The sequence below is a fragment of the Adelges cooleyi genome, unplaced genomic scaffold (assembly GCF_023614345.1).
Source record: "Adelges cooleyi isolate 19-005CV unplaced genomic scaffold, UGA_ACOO_1.1 ACOO_flye_CR_arks_rails_tigmint_CR_PRNA_376, whole genome shotgun sequence".
NCBI classification, from domain to species: Eukaryota; Metazoa; Arthropoda; class Insecta; order Hemiptera; family Adelgidae; genus Adelges; species Adelges cooleyi.
Window position 1 is genome coordinate 6933150 of NW_026096053.1, and position 17027 is coordinate 6950176.

Below are 17027 nucleotides of genomic sequence, written 5' to 3' on the forward strand. Positions count from 1 at the left end.
CGGAAAATAAAAATGAAGCATAAACAATAATACAATTTTGGTCCGAGATCTTGAGGTCAGCTTTTGACCGTGGACCTGATAGGACAAACATTCCTTAAGTTAAGGCAACTCCTTTTGTCTCGACAGTCGACGGTGTTGGTACACGGTGACGGTATTTATCGTTAAGCGGATACGGTATTCGAATGTGTACAATGGCTGCACTGCACCGAACGGTTCACCGTGTGCCAGGAACAAAACGTCCGACGGCCGTCAGACCGGAACGAAACGTTTTTCACTGGTCGACTCAGCTGATTCGACGGCCAAAGGCAGTTGCCCAATTGCCGCCGTCCCGTGCGGGCATCGACCGTTTCGCCACCGTGAATATACGGTCACCGTTGGCCAGCTTACATGCCAGTCAGTGTTATGAAACCGACGGTGATCGTGATAACGCGCATCTGTACTTTCTAACGCAATAATAACATTGGACTCTGTGAAACGCAATAGTCCTCTGAAGAAATCAATCGACGGTTCTCCTGAAGATTTATCTCAGGTGTCGCCAATCGTACTGACACAGACGGCCCGAACTATTCCACACAGCTATACTCGGACCCACCGAACATCTGGATTGGCCCGTCTTAATTGGTTGCTGTTGACCTTCTGTCGAATTTCCGTACGTAACCATTACACATTCTTAACATAATGTTATGACTATATAGCACCTAGTTACGTACTCAAAGTATAATAATAATATGGTAATTTCCTGACTGACTCATATGACTCATATTTGTCGTTTGTTTTTTGAGTGATAAGTGTTTTTCTGTTGTTCCAGACGTAACAATGAATGTATCCGACAACTCCGACTGGAAAGAAAAATACAAGGCGCTCGAAAAAGAATACGATGATTTTCGGGAACAGTCGCAGTCGCTGGAGCGAGAATTGGAAATGGACGTTGAATCACTCGAGAAAACTAACAAAGAGCTCAAATCCAAAAACAATCAACTACAATTTGATCTTGATACTTTAAGGGTGAATATTGGTTATTGATTTAGTCGTCCATGAATGTGGTTTTAGTTTTTACGTGGTGCCTAACTTGGGTATAACACTAAATGCGATTATGCAACTCTACGTGCTACGTACTCGCTCATAATATGACTGTTATATGTTCAGACCAAAAACCGTGAAGAACAACAAAACCTAATGAATCAAATACATAGTTTGCAAGAAGAGGCAATTCATTTTCATGAAAGAGAAACCAACTATGTCAAGTACATAAGAGAATTAGAACAAAAGACAGAAGATCTAGAAAAATTACAAAGGTTGGTCTCTTTTTATTTAATATTTATTTTAAATCTAATATCATAGATAAATAAACTTTATAATATAATATCACTTGACACAATATCACAAAAATTATAAGAAGTAGTTAAAATATGTATATTTAAAACTTATGGTCGGTGTGTAGATTACAATATGCTTAACAATTTAAACATATTATGCAGATAGACATTTTTGGCAACTTGATTTTGGATGCAAATATTTATTAAACCATACAATTCTTATTGACCATACAACGTGATTTCTCTATACCTACTCTATGTAAATTGATTTATCTATGGTCGGTGATAAAACTCAATCGTAATTTAAATTTTATACTAGTCATATCCATATGTTCCAAGAATCTTTAGTATTGTGACCATCAGTTCCCTTTCATTGGTTCTGTTTATAACAACCAAATTGTACGCAACACGAGACTTTTTTGTATTGAAGTTTAAACATTTTTTCTTGAATTCTTGGCTATTTTACAATTAACCACGTTAGTTGTTTAGGTTTTTATATTGTATAATCTTAAACAATTTATTACTATTATTTTTTTTTTATTAATAACAGAATCATTTATTACTAAAATATTATTGGTTTAAAAACTTTCAAAGTGTGACACTAAATTTAACATTCCTATTCAATGTGATAATAGATCATTTTGGTACTGATTTTATAATGCAAACAAATATTATTCATTTAGTATACAGAAAACTCCATTTTGTTATTAAGTGTAAGAAAAAAGATTAAAACAATATTTAATTATTGTTTGTATACTTGTATTGTTTCGTTGAATTTGATAAACAAAATAATATGTTGTCATTACACACATAATAATAGTTTTTTATGTATTTAATTAATTTTTATATTTTATAGAGAAACGTGTGCTTCTTTAGGTGATTTTGAAGCTAAAATGAATGATGCGATAGAACGAAATGCTCTACTCGAAGTAGAGCTTGACGAAAAGGAATGCTTACAAGCGATGGTGCAACGACTAAAGGATGAAGTTAGTGGTGAGTAGTGTAAAATATACAATTTTTTAAAAATTATGTTATCGTTTTGGGCAGTTATAGTAAGTAATAGTTGATAATTGTTATCTGTTCGAACGTCGTAACGTATCATTTTTGGACGATTACATTATAGCAACTGATATGTCGCACGTCTTTATGTTTTGACAAATTCTCATTTGCAGAACTCAAACAAGAGATACAAAGCAAAGAACGAAAACTTAACCCAGATATGAATGAATCCCAAGCGGCGGCTGCTGTAAGACGATGTAGTAGTTTCCGAGCTGCAGTTGACAATCGGTTAACATCGTCAGCAGAAAACACGCCAAGAAGTCATACCAAAAGTGAGTGTACGCACAAACCAATACGGGCGTCAACTAACTAATTTTTTTTAAACGCAATTTTTCCAGGTTTAAGCGGAACTGTTATGTTCCATTCCCCACCTGCGAAATTAGCCCGAGTTGGCGATATTGTCGGAGATCTGATGAGAAAAGTACATGTAAGTGTTACCGGCTACACAATATTTATATTTTACAACAGTTAATTTATTATATTTTCGTTATTCAGATTCTTGAACTCAAATTGGTGGAAGCCAAGCAACCAAATATAGTGAAAACACAAAATTGTCCTTTCTAACATAACGCTTCCTGGCCGATCGCAAGGAGGTTGGCCACCTGTAGCTGAATTGTGTATATAAATACCATTTATTTTCCTCTTGAGAGTCCTAACGTCATAGGTACTTGTAATTGTTTTGGAAACAACGGATACAATTTATTTTGTATAACTCTTATTTAAATTATCTCAATTTCTTTATAATTTTAAAATCAATCGAGTCAATGACATGGTATGTCACAATGCTATTTTTCACACCGCTAGAGCTTGTAAAAAATTCTGTTATGTTGATGTGTTTTAATTATAAATTATTTATATACATATATACACTTAAGTACATAATTACAAGGTCACTAATGACAAATCTATTAATAATTTGTATTTTTTATGTTTGTTTTATTTACTCATAGTTATTATAAAAGATTGGCCTTAAAATAAATATTTTTTGACCCATTATATTATTATTATGTTGAAACACAATTATAATATGTTTGTACAAAAACCTTATAATATTTTACACAAAAACAAAATGTTTAAATCACAAAGGTAAATGTATAAAATGAGTTATAATGTATTACAAAAATATGTTTACCCCCTCCCCTGAAAAATCAATGTACATATACAATAAAGAAAAGAAAATGGAATTGCCTGAATTATAGTACAGTTTTTTTTCACATGAAAATGTTGACTAGACTAAATCACTTATGAATTAAAAAAAAAAAAAAGATAATAAATAATAAACAAACATAAATTCCTTATTTTATACGAAACAAAAAAAAACAGAATTTTAGATGATGTGTTTTGAGTTAGTCATTTTAAAACTATCTGTACAAAGTTTTGGGTACAACACACCGAATTTTGTAATTATTTTAAGTCTTATTATAGGACATTGAATTTGTTTGTTACCGAGTTATTATACTTAAAATATTGATAAATTAAATTACATTAATAATATAAAGTAGTGGTTCTATTACTTAACCAACATAACAATAATAATTAATTGATTAATGAGATATCTAATCAGTAATCGTTAGTTCAAATTAATGTGGTATACAATTATTAACCCCTGTGATATATCAATACAACATTAGGAGAATTGATTTAAAATAATAATAATAATAATAATTATACATTTTTACACATAAAAACACAATACAAGGAGTCACAGACTTTAGGAATTTACATTCTGAATTGGCTACAGAAATTTAAAGGTATATAATATTTACGTTAATTGTTTCATTTTTATAAAAAGTATCACAGACAAACACACTGAACATTTTATGGCACCATCGAGAACGATAAAATACTCCCAGGAACAAACAGCTTATCACAGTATCCACTCGAGGAACGATCCGCCGAACCAGACAGCCACGACCGGTAACATGTACGTGGCCAGCGCCTTTCGAAGGGACACCTTGACTTTGTGGCCGGCACTCGAATCAGTGTTGCCCGTTCCGGAGTCAATTTCGTTGTTGTCCACAGACCTGACTGTACTCGTGGCTACTGCAGTTGTCGTGGTCGTCGACGTGGGCGATGCAGGGTCTACCACTACCGTGGCCGGAGCCTCTGCATCCTCTTCGCCGGAACCGTCGCCCGAAGAAGCTATCGGTCCGATGCCGCTCGATTCGCCACCGTGGAACACTTCTTCCATGTCCCATTCCACGTCCAGTCCTTGATATGCGTTCTTCAACAAGTTGGTCAACGCTTTCAGAGCGAACACCTGTTCGTTGAGTAGACTGCTCGGTCGCAGCAGATCCACGGGAACTTCCGGGTTTTTCCTTTGATTTTTAATACCGTCTCTCATCACTTCTTTAGTGTAACTATAAAAAAAAAAAAAATGAATGTTTCATTAACATTAATTAATTTAATATAGGTAGTTGTATAGTATCTAAATTAGGCAATTTCAAGGTCAGCTGTACTCGAAAACACCAACTTAAGATAAGTAATAACAGAGATAATTCAACAGCTATTAGACTATTCTATTTTGCAGATTAAAGTAGGACAATAAACGACTAAATAAAACTATACCTTAAATCTTAAGCCGTAGTAAAAAAACGCTTAAATTCAGTAAAATTAGAATTGTGGGGAATTTTTAGAAAACGTGTTTAAGATATTGCCTATACACAACCCCTTAAAAATTAACACATCATTTTAAAGGAGTTAAGTGTAGGCAAATTGTTGAAAACTACAAGAAAATCTATTGTTTTTAGTATAACATTTTTGGAAGTTCGCTAGTTTTGGATGAATTCAGAGTTTTGCAAGAATTACTTGCATAACGGTCGAGTTCTTATCGTAGGGGTATCGTGATCGTAAAGTATAGTTGCAGGTAAAGTTACCTGGACAATGCTGAACCGTTCCAACAGGTAGCGTTCTGCGAGTTGACCGATATCTCGTTGCAAACTTCGTACGGCAGCCTCTTCCAGAAGGTTTTTTTAGATTCCACGTCGTTGCCAATGTCTTTGAGCAACCTGTGGAACGCGTATGCCGGCGTGCCTTGGTCCTCGTCTTCGCCCTCCAGACGGTTATTTTTGTTCTTTTTGCGACCCTTATTGTTGCCACCGCCTCCGCCGTTCTTGGGACCGCTGTTGTTCTTGTTCTTCCTCTGTTGGTTTTTCCGGTCGCCGCCGTTCTCTCCCGACGCGTTACCGCCTCCACCGCGCTTGTCGTTGTTCTTCCTAGTGGCCACGGGTGGTTTGATTTCTTCGTATTCGTCCTCGTCGTCTTCGTCGTCATCGTCGTCGTCGTCGTCGTCCTGGTCCTGGTCCTGGTTCTGGTCCTTGTTGCCGTCGTTCATAACGCGTCCCTGTTGCTCGTCATAATAATCGCCGCCATACATTTCACTCCTTTTCCTCCGGCGGGACGGTCCCAAAGTCGGTTTACCGCAGCTCGAAAACACCTGTAGTTACGACAGAGCAAACACAAAATACGTTAATTCGCGGGTCTCGTTAAACCTAAAACGACCGACAGAGAGTTGTCAGTGAAAATCAATCGTACCCGTTTGTTCGACAACATACAGGTACTATTGATTTTTATTGCTCTAATTATACCAAAAGATCAGCGCCGGTCGAATCAATCGAAAATCGTTCCAAAATAGTTAGGTTAAAATGTGTGGTTTGAATATTCGTTATTTTCAAAATATCACAAACTTTATTGTTGCCAATAGATAATTATTTAAACCTTAGAATTGTATGGAAACCGCCACCGCAGCGGTTCTATACAGACTGCACGGTACAGTGGTAAAGCGCGTTTATCAATATAAGATACACTTGCCTTTTGCGATACTTTTTGCGCGTTCTCTTGGAAGTTCATGATACCTTCCGATATCTTCACGTTGATCGGTATGACCACCAGTTCGATGTTGAACGGTCCCAGCAGTCGTTTTCTGACTTTCTCCATGATATCTGCAAGAATAACGTACTCTATTATGACCTGCGACGTAGGTAAATAATGTCGGTTCATTAGAGTATGTCTGCGTTCCATACAACAATTTACAAGTCCGTCTATCAATCACCCGAGGAACCGTTGTTACACGGCGTGTATTGTAATAATATTTCGATTTAGTTTTGTGCGTTTGACAACGCCCTCTCAAACAAGCAAAGCTCGTGTGTGTGCTAGTGGCGAAGGCGGACAACACAAGACCAAAAACATGTAACAGGAGCGAAACAGACAGGTCAGACACTCACCTAAGAACGCGTTCCAATCCTGGTCGAGTTGCGAGTGGTACGCCAGACATCCTTTCATGACGTTAAGACAGTACCCGTTGCAAGCTCTGCTGTCCTGGAAAAACTCGGTGTCCTTGCACGCCGGACACTGAGTCATCCTGGTGAACCCTAGCAAACACTCTTGGGTGGGCATCATCTGCAAAACGGGCGAAACGCGGTTAGTGGTGAAATTAGCCGGACCAACGGGACACGTGTAAGCCGCCCCGACATAACAATATTATAATAGCGTGTTAAACGATGCGAACCTTGTTGATGTTGGCCAAAATGTCGCCGGCTATTTTCAGCGCCTGAACGTACGTTCTGGAAGCGACGAACGATCGTTTCAGCGGTGCCGACAGTTTGTCTGGAACGTCGCCAAACGGTGCTACTTCTGCCATGCTCTCGCTGACGCACACCAAATACCTGAAACGATACAAAGCAACCGTTTTAGAAACAAGAATGTGCACGAGTATAGAAGAGAGATACGAGCCGAGTAGGGAAGGAAAAAACGTTTTGTTACCGGTGGTCGACATAATAAAAAAACATTTCGGAGGAGTTTCATTGGAATCGTTACTTTGTATTGTTGTGATTGGAAAGCATTTATTTCGCTTTCTTTAATACACGGTAAGTTTATGTAGCATAATTGAAACGGACATACAAATTAGCGGTGAGGTACTATAAAAAAAAAAAACCCATCATTGTCTTTGCGGCGACTGGTGTATGTGTAAAAATCGCATAATTTATTTGAGGAGTTCATTTGAGAATGTTAACCTATAAAATCCCCGGAGACGTGGCATCCATAAGCTTTCGACCACCGGTTTGTCGCACGTCAAACTGTCTGCGGCAAAACAACAAATGACTCACTTGGAATCGAACGTGTACTGGCTGTTCATGACCGTAAACATTTTCTGGCAGAGCACCGAGAAAAAGTTCTCCAGCACTTCGATGATGTTCGAGTTGCCCGAGTCGTAGTACTTTTCCAGGTCTCTGAATAAGTCTTGGAACAAGTACGAGTTCTGTTCGTACATCATGCCGTACGTCTTCTTGAACATGTCATGGAAACCCATCCGGGCCTTGTTCAACATGTCTCTGAAGTATTCTGCACAGATAGCAAAAAAACAAACGTATTATTACTACCATTGCCAATACCACAATAATACTAGCTCATGTTGGGTAGGTATAATATAATATAAACAACAAATTCCAGTCAGTATAACATGCCAAACAATGTGACACCTATAGAAGGCACCCATGGGTTTGGCTTTCTCGTGTAAAAGACTCACCGTCGAATTTGGCCGCCTTCTCTTTATACATGACGCTCAACCCTTTCAGCGAAGTCTGTAGTTTCTCCTCGTACATGTTTCGACCGACGGTGACCAGTTGCGGTTCGGAATTTTCACCACAACACGATTCCTGTAATTTCCCACACACTTGTAGCTGAGCGCCTGCAAAACAAAAATACCACCTGTTAATATTACATGTTATGTATAAATATCCCTAATGTAATATTTTCTTATAGATGATTATTATTGTTTAACCACTGCAATTAGGGACCAACCGGATAGAAAGGAAACAGGCCGCCGTCGAGGGTTCCCCTAAAATATACTTCATAAAGTCTTTTGTTGTACAATTGAAGTGTCAGAGCGTGGCCAATCGTTTCGTAGAAAGAGAGAGAAGACTATTTAAAAATGAAATCAAAATATCCTGTCTGTATCGAAACACGTTACAAACAATTTCGATCGTCCGCCGGTTTTAGGTCCACAATAAGTGTTTAGGTTGCTTTTTAAAGAAAAAAAGTGATCGCCCACGTTAACTAGTATTTAAGATAGTGTTAATGTGTTTTTGACGTGTATCCATACACGACGCAATAATAATTAACCGAGCTCGCCCTGAGAAGACATCCGACAAGTTTTAATAACACACGGTGGTTCCACAATAAAGAATTAATAAAAAAAAATGTAGTGTATTATAGTATAGATATATTTATGTATATAGCATCAGTGTTATGTGTGGTGGTTTAATGTTCCGACGCGTTTTAGAAAGAGGATTATACTGCTGTTTTTCCGGCCCAACGACTTGTGTGTCTTGTGGCACTATTATTATTCGCTTCGGACTCGAGAGTAATTTTTATTAAAAATATTTAATATACCTGTGCCGTCGAGCCTGAAGGACTTCAATATCGACATGTACATAATATTATACACCGTGAGAGAATAACAGTATAATTATTGAGCGCGCACAGTATAAATAACATTTACATGAGTGTATTAGGCTCGCGATGTTTGTTTAACCGTGGACGACTACTAGATGATCATAATAATCAAATGTACCTTAGGGGCACATAATTAGAGTGCTTAGCTATTATAATTGTATGTATATCAGTTTTTGGCGATTTCGAGCTTTCCATATTCGAAAGGAACAAAATTTAGTTGAACAAACAGCAATCCGAACTGTGCTGGATAAAAAATAACAGTGCAATGTCGGTTCTATTCCCACAGTAACATTATAATAACTATCTGTGTAGGGTTTGAAATTAATTGCTAATTTTAACACTGACCAACCCAGGAGGGAACCCAGTCCCAGGGAGAAAGGGGTAACTATACCTTGACCAAACCGGCGAACAACAAGACCACACTACTCTGTTCTATTATACTCGTTCAGATTATTTCCCGTCCTTTTTTCTGGTGTTGGCATTTATTGTAAAGCATATAATAGGAAATGCCAACGGCCAACATGTACAATTACTATACGGGCGGTTTGGAAAATTCGTGACAAATATACAGCAAGTTGGTTGTGGCTCGTGAACCCGCCGTACACGCAAAGTTCACATACTTGACACTTGACAGTGAAATTAGAACTCTTGAACGGGATTCAACACAAACAAAGGTGGCTAACAAAGGTTACAAGCGTGGCTTTTTCCTCCTTTACTTTCCATACTATCTCCATAATAACGACCCCGTATTATACATATGCTGGTGGCCTGTCAGACGAAAGTGGGCGAGAGTTAGGGCTCACAACATCCGATATTTTTCGTTATATTTTATTAGAGACCAGACGCCCTTTGTACGACAACACGACACCTTAAGTAGGACCTAGTCGACGGATCAAAATACAGTTTGTTGTTGTTTTTTTTTTTTTAACTACTCGTTGAAAACAAGTATTTTTTATGCGTATAAGTTGTTTTTTGGTAGGCCCGCACGCTGTTTTAACGACTCGATATGTGTGTAATAATATTGTGTTGTGCGATGCTACTACGGATAGGACGAGCCATCGCCGTTAATGGGTTTCAATTGCACACACGTTTGGATAGAAAACACCACCGGCAGCAACTGCTACAGCAAGGCGATCTGGTGAAGGGGAGAGGGGAGAGGCTGCGGCGGCAGGAGCAGGAAAAAGGAACAGGAAGCCGTCGTCAATTTGTTTATGTGCACGCGCGCCGAGGATAACATCCATAGGTTTCTGCGGTCGATGGTCAATGATCCCGTTTCGTCCCAATAATAATAATAAACCACATAATACACAGCTTTAGTACACCGTCGGTATCCGTTTTCGTCGTGCACTCGTTTCGGTATTACACGTTATAATATACTACTAATGGACTCACCGCCGCCGGTAAAAAATCATATAATATATAGAACACGATAAACAATAAATTTATTATTATTGTTTTACCGTTGATTGTTATTAACGTTAATTCGTGACAATGTCTGTGACCACACAGGACGAGATCAGCTGACGTAGGAGTATATAGAAGGAGAATTAAAAAAAACGCGTATATATATATATATCTATAATACAATCACAGAAACAAATGAAGAAGATATGTATATACATAAAGTATGCATGTGTTACACAGAGCAGCATATGTGTATAAAAGTGTATTACGATAAACACACGGGCATCGCGTTTGTAATGATCGGTGTAGAGTAATGAAATAATAATTATACCGCCGCCTCCTATAGGGGGAATCTCGTGTCTTGTATTTACGATTATAAAATAATAATCATAATAATAATAGCAACAGCCAACAGCGTATCATATCGCGTGGACGAGCTACAGCGGTGAGAGCCTTGTACTGTGGGTGGCCAAAAAAAAAAAAAAGATGATACCCATTACGGAATTACCTAAGTATACTGTCCTCGTCCGCTTGATACGATGTCGATGATTGCCGCCTTTATAATGTTATGTTGTAATGTTTAACGCGCGCGCGACCGTTTTTCTTTTTCTGGCGGTTCCACAAAAATAGTAAAAATTCAAGAAGTTTTTTTTTGGTGAGTAATAAACGTGAGTCACGAGTGACACGCCTCCACAGCCCGTGTAATGGCACCCCTGGTTTTTCCTATTTAAGGGTAGTTTTTTTCATGGGTCGCAAGGAAAATCCAGTGGCCGGTTTAAGCGTATAGGATTTTCCTACGCCGGGGGAAAAACATTAACAGCCGTTATGGGTGTCGTTGGTCGCCGGTGTTATTGCGAGGGGCGACCTGGCCGGGTCGTTATCCGCACGAGCAAAAACCGAGGCGAAATGTTTTTCATAGATTATGGAATTGAAAAGAAAAGTACAGAAAATGTCACGACCGACAAATACATTGTTGGTTTGTGTAGGATAGAAAATAGAATTGGTAATAATTATCGTCGGTATGGTCACGGGGAATAGGTTTTTTTTCAATTGTTTGTACTACATTATATTAGCCAGGACGATGGCGGTGATGTAGCATACACGGCGAAGGAGGCGGCGGAAGACACTAGACTATTTGTTATTGGGTTTGCGGTTTCGGATATTATAACCTACCTTATCAATACATAGAACACGGCATTTTATTGTTTCACTCACAACCGTACATGGACGATATTTATAGTGCCGGACCATACACAACGGCGGCCGTTAAGGGAAACGACCTTATACGGCGTAACGCGAGCGGAGTATTGTATATTATATAGAAATCACGACATAATTGTTTTATTGAACACGAGCAGCAATGGGTATTATAACGGAATCGTGGATTCTGATTAAAGTATGCGGCGGCGGCGGCCATTTTACTTTAGTATAGATGATCGGGATTGGAAACTTTTCAACGGCGGTTCACACAGCAAATAGGTATGCGTGCATCCAGTTGACAACAGTGAGTGTGTACGATAACTGAACGTATTATGTAAATGATAAATTATTGTGGCGACCGTTGGAATTCCTTAGATAATAATATATGTATACAAGTGGTGTTGTGACAACCGGACGGGAAATAGTAGCTCCTTAGACGTCCCAGATCGGTATCTGGCGGTATTCAGGTGGTTTTTTAGTTTATACACATAATTATATAGTATTAAAATTAGTATAACGATATTACGTATATATATAATTTTTTTTGCGTACCGGATCCGGCCGGCAACTCAAAAATGTGCTGCAGTCGTTTTACACGGCGTGTCCTTCGCCGCTCTTGACCGCAAGTGCGAGTTGTCGACTGACTGTGTACCGAACCATGCGTGAACGGCTATATAGTATTTATAAACTGGCCGAGAAGAGAGGAAAAAAATTCTAACCCGTCTACGAAAATCTGAATGAAGTACACGAGAAGAATGGTTTTTATTATTATTATTTTTTTTTTTTTGGTTTTCTCACAGACGTTGAGTATTTTTTTTTCTCCTCAATGATTCTCTTTGGACGTCGAATGCGCGCCAAATGGACCAAAAACGCATTATTTAGGTTTTCGAAATACAATACCCCTTTTTTCTTTCACTACACGCTCGCCGCCAAACACTGAGCGATATTGCAACGTGAAATCATTTTTTTTTTTTTTGAACAGTCACTTTTGGGAAAATCACTGAGGCTGACGATCGAGTTCTAACGCGGTACACGAATAATCGTATAGAACGTTGTCAATAAAAAAAAATAATAATAATAAAACACAACTCACGCACTCACATTTACATAAACCAGAGCCCATGCCATCCGATAGATGTGCGGTCGCGCCTTTTAGGGGGGAGGTTTTTTTTTATTAGAAACAAAAGCTCTTTACGCCACTCTAGCACAATATTCGCTGACTGCAAAACAAATGAGAGGTATAAAAAGGTTATAACGGTTGCACCCCACACCGACTGCGGACTTTGGAGTGCAATTTACATGGCATATACGCGTTGTAAATACAGTTTTTTTCCAACCCCCGAGGCTTCGTGTAGAACTTCTCCGCAATGTTACCTCGCCCGCGTCTCCATTACGCTCTGGTAATCCATATACCTCTGCAATACTCTCGAAAAGTACCTTAAACCACTTCAATCTTGTTCTTTAACATACGAGTAATATAAAAGAAAAAACGTGTATCGCTCGGCCGGTTTACACACAAACAAATAGCTTAAACCATTTACAGTGTAAATAACCACAAGAATAAAAAACCTATCTAAGCCGTATTGTATACAGTGTACACTACCCGCTTTGTGTTTCGTAATGTTTTTAAAATACATGGGAAGGGGCGGAGGGTGTTTTGAGTCAATAAAATTAGTACCGATTTGCTTTTTTAGCCCGGCGATCGCCATCCAATCGGTTTACAGACATCAAAGCGCACCCTTGCCGTCCGTGCCTAATTGACACGAACAATGGCATTTAAAAATAATCGTTTCCATTCGGTTTAATTGCCACATAAAAAACTACGCTCATACCCTGGCAAATATATTATACCGGACGCGTAAAATGCATATTATTTCAAATCCTAACGATATACAAATACTTCATTGGCCCCGTCCTTCGTCGGTAGACAAAACGAACTAACAAACAAATTCCAGTTCGACGGTATTTGCCGAGGACAGAAGGAATTCGCAATGGCAACCGGACGCTTCGACAAACGTGTGTTCGCACATTATTCATTCATCGAAGTCGTTTTTTATTATTATCATCATCATCGTTGTCGACTGTGTTTATTCTTTTTTTTTTTTTTTGTTCGTTACATATAAAATAATATGTGGGATACCTGATCTCCTCCTAACCCTTCCCTTCCCCTCTCAACGACAGTTTGCGTCTGGTGACCGACTCGTTGATTTATTGCTCAGTGTCCTTCTGTTTTATATTGGTAACCGGTAAGTACCTGTATAATAATATCATATAATAGTAATAATGCTATTATATTTATATATAGAAATACGCGAATAATGCGGCCACCGCACAAAGATTACAAGTACAAGTAGGTACCCGGAGGCGGCGGAGGGAGGAGGAAAAAAAAATCTCACCAGAAGACTGCAACAAAAAGGGAATGGAAAATAAAATAAAAAATACACCTACCGACCCCTTCGGACTACATTCCATCGGTCCGCCAAGAGTGGCTGCTGTGCTCATTGTTTTCTTTCGGGGTTAATGGATTTCGGGTCTGTCGTGCACATACACTACAATAATATATATATATATATATATATATGTGTTTATCCTTATATACCTTATCTTTTGGAGAGACTGTGGCGGCGCAAAGAGAGAGAGAGAGAGAGAAATATACACATATTGCATTCCAAACACGGCGGCGGCGGACATAAAAATATGTAACGAATTCGTTAAATACATATTATATTATTGTGTATGTCGGGGTCCTTACAATTACACCATTAACACTGCGGTATAATGGATTGCACTGGTCACTGTGTACACGACGTTTAAGAGCATTTTTCCACAGTCTATATACACACACCGAATCATAATAATATACCCGTAGGAGGTCGCATTTCGTTCAACATTATGTGACAGTAGCGCAGTTATTAGCCATTTACAAACAGCTTGTATTACACCTTTCCCGCAGTTTTCGGTGGCCCAAACAGTAACGTTGACACGCTATATAATGTATATAATATTAGTACATGCAAAACATCTTTTGTAAATATATTTTTTTTATTTAGGTTCCGAACATAGAAGATTAGTTTTTTGTAGTAGTATCCCACCGTTGGCGGCGGCGTTTTCCCTTTTTATTATTAATACTACAAAATATATTATTATTATTATATTAAAGACGTACACTTATGTCAAAGTACTCCGCTCCGGTCCGGCGCTTTGGCCACGCTCCGGTAGAGAAGAAAACACCGAAACGACCGTCTTCACGACAACTGCATCACTCTCAGACGTTGTCGAAAATAATAGAAAAATGTATGAAACAAGTTATTTTTTTAAACTATAATGTTGGCTTTTTGTTGGTTATATCACAACACAAACAAACAAACGTGTACGCGCACAGGACCGTGAAAAAATTAAACAAAAAATAAAAACACCATCCTATCCACCTCCCTCGCCGGTTTATCCTGCTCGTTTTTATTAAGTACAAGTGAAACGCGTTCAGATTGTCCCGAATTTCTTCTATACCGGGGACCTATGTAGTCTCTGTCGCTGTATCGGGTGTCAACCGGCGGCACGTTTTGTTTAATGTCGCCACCGATTACCGCCACTTCATTTCTCGCATACAAATCTTTCTATTTTATATACAGCACAGTGTGTATGTATATGTAGAAAGATTAATAGTCATAATAGCCCAACCCCGTTGAGGCCGTAATCATTTACATGACAATACAACGGTGGAGGAAACGCCGTCCCGAGGTCGTTATCGAGCATTTCCATCATGCTCTCGCTTCTCCTTGTCCACCGCAGGCCCTTGCCGGTACCTATACCTACTTATAGTGACGACTGCAGAACTCGCTCATAACAAATGGAATGTTATTTTCATTAGTACGTTTTGCCTATTGTCGCGTACCCGTCGGATGGTAAACGACAGCGCCAAGTCTTATATATTTATTTAACGATCAAAAAGCGCTAGAGCGGTTTCTCTTATCCGTTCGGCGGTCAGCTATTGACGACAGTCGTTCTCAAAAGTCGCAAAAACCTTTTTTAAGTCCTATTTTAACAAACACACATAACCGTAAGCTTATTATTGTAACTACCAGCTGCCGGTATACGCAACCCCTCGAGCGATAAGTCACGTTTCATAAAGTAAAAAAAAAAAAAAAAAAACACCAACTAAATATAATAATAAACAGTCGGTCGTAAACTCAAATAACTCAATTATACGCCTAAGCAATCATATCGGTTAGTCGCATACCCGCATTCAATACTTAGCTAGTCGCTTTCCTTTGTGCAAATATTTATGCAATTGTTTTACCAATACGTTTTACGGCAACTAAATCGAGTTATGATGACATATCAACATTCCATCTTTATACTTCATGGGAAAAAATAAGTATCTAAACCAAATAGTTGCCATAATCTTTTAACAGGTTAATTATTGGTTGAAACCGGTATCGGTTGAAACTAAGGGATAGTAATTTATGAATGCCCCGCCTGTACAGAAAAGGCGAAAATCCGGGATTTTTTTCGAGATTTTCGGGTGTATATGTGTCCTGGGGCTAAAAACACTCTTTCTAAAGACGATTTCGACAAAGGGGACGGTAGAATGTCAGTAATAAAAAAAAGCTCAATTTATTAAACAACGCATGTGGTGTCACTTGCCCGGAGACTTGGGGGCTTATTATTTCGCTCTCGACGTGTTTTCGAATTTGTTTCTTGACCGGTGCCCAAAAAGAGACTCAAAGCGCGTGCTATTGCTTCGTTTGGCGCCCGATGATAATAGACATCATAACATTGTGGCGTTTGTAAAATATAATTACCGGTTATTAAATACACGCAGCGGTGTGTGCGTCGCGTCGCCCCACACGCCAGTCGATCAACTTCGTGCGCAAAATATAATATGAAGTCATTATTGTGTTATGCACATTGCCGGTTTGTCAACATTTTCACAATCCTGCAGTTTACCTCCCTCGAGAGCAGCCGAGTGTTACAAACTTCATCGTAGCGGAGACGTGGCGCTATACGCCCGATAGTATTATTTAAACGCCGCAGGTCTCTTTTTTGTCGGTCTCCCCTGGAAAGGTTTGACCGCCGCCGCCGCGCCGTGTAATGAAGCCGTTTACGTGACTGCTGCGGTAATATATATATATATATATATAATAATAATAATAATATTATATTATTATGATTATTATTACAGTGTGCCGGTGGTGTACGTTGTGCAGTCGGGTCGTTATATTGTGTATTTCGGCTACGCAAGCCCGGTGCGGGGAACACCACCTATAACCGAGCGCTACGTTATAATATTATTACTATAGCGCCGCCTCTACGATCGTTTCGTCTCTTATTATTATTATTATTTTTTTTTTTTACTTTGTCTCGGACACACACACACACACACCACAAACGAACCACGAAAAGTGTTTTTTTAATAAATTATTATTATTACTATTGGAAACATTACGAACGGATACGACTATATAGTGATCTAGTCTCTCCTTCGCTCGAACTCTCACTCATTTTTTTTTCTCTCTCTATCTCTTTCTCTGTCTCTCAGTCTAGGTCTCTGTAAAAATCGGCGTTCGGTATACATTCTGCAGTATCGGAGCAAGG

The 17027-nt window shown here is 38.7% G+C and overlaps 2 protein-coding genes across 3 annotated transcripts in view; one reads left to right on the forward strand and one right to left on the reverse strand.

Moving 5' to 3' along the window:
* Positions 1-309: 309 nt before the first annotated feature.
* On the forward strand, positions 310-3369 carry LOC126840199 (nuclear distribution protein nudE homolog 1). Of its 2 annotated transcripts, none has more exons than XM_050575790.1 (7): positions 310-731; positions 809-1005; positions 1147-1295; positions 2173-2309; positions 2489-2647; positions 2714-2802; positions 2871-3369. In XM_050575790.1, exons 2-7 carry the CDS (start codon positions 817-819, stop codon positions 2937-2939), a joined length of 792 nt encoding a protein of 263 aa, XP_050431747.1. In that variant the 5' UTR covers positions 310-731; positions 809-816; the 3' UTR covers positions 2940-3369. The 2 variants fall into 2 exon arrangements, with proteins under 2 accessions (XP_050431747.1, XP_050431746.1); XM_050575789.1 differs by having other exon boundaries at positions 311-649; positions 2871-3365.
* The window catches only part of LOC126840197 (glypican-6-like), a 35918-nt gene continuing 22167 nt past the window's right edge, over positions 3277-17027 (reverse strand). Inside the window, exons 2-8 of the mRNA XM_050575787.1 lie at positions 7900-8061; positions 7481-7715; positions 6883-7039; positions 6599-6773; positions 6186-6316; positions 5252-5811; positions 3277-4735 (exon numbers count right to left, since the gene is read on the reverse strand). Coding sequence (XP_050431744.1) covers positions 4243-4735; positions 5252-5811; positions 6186-6316; positions 6599-6773; positions 6883-7039; positions 7481-7715; positions 7900-8061 — 1913 coding nt within the window. The 3' untranslated portion in view covers positions 3277-4242. The remainder of the gene's footprint in view (positions 4736-5251; positions 5812-6185; positions 6317-6598; positions 6774-6882; positions 7040-7480; positions 7716-7899; positions 8062-17027) is intronic.

Bases quoted from the DNA above. Each gene is read 5' to 3' on its own strand.
- LOC126840199 (XM_050575790.1), top strand. From the start codon at position 817: ATGAATGTATCCGACAACTCCGACTGGAAAGAAAAATACAAGGCGCTC. The intron at 1,296-2,172 runs GTTGGTCTCTTT...TATATTTTATAG, and splicing joins GATCTAGAAAAATTACAAAG to AGAAACGTGTGCTTCTTTAG. The intron at 2,310-2,488 runs GTGAGTAGTGTA...TCTCATTTGCAG, and splicing joins ACTAAAGGATGAAGTTAGTG to AACTCAAACAAGAGATACAA.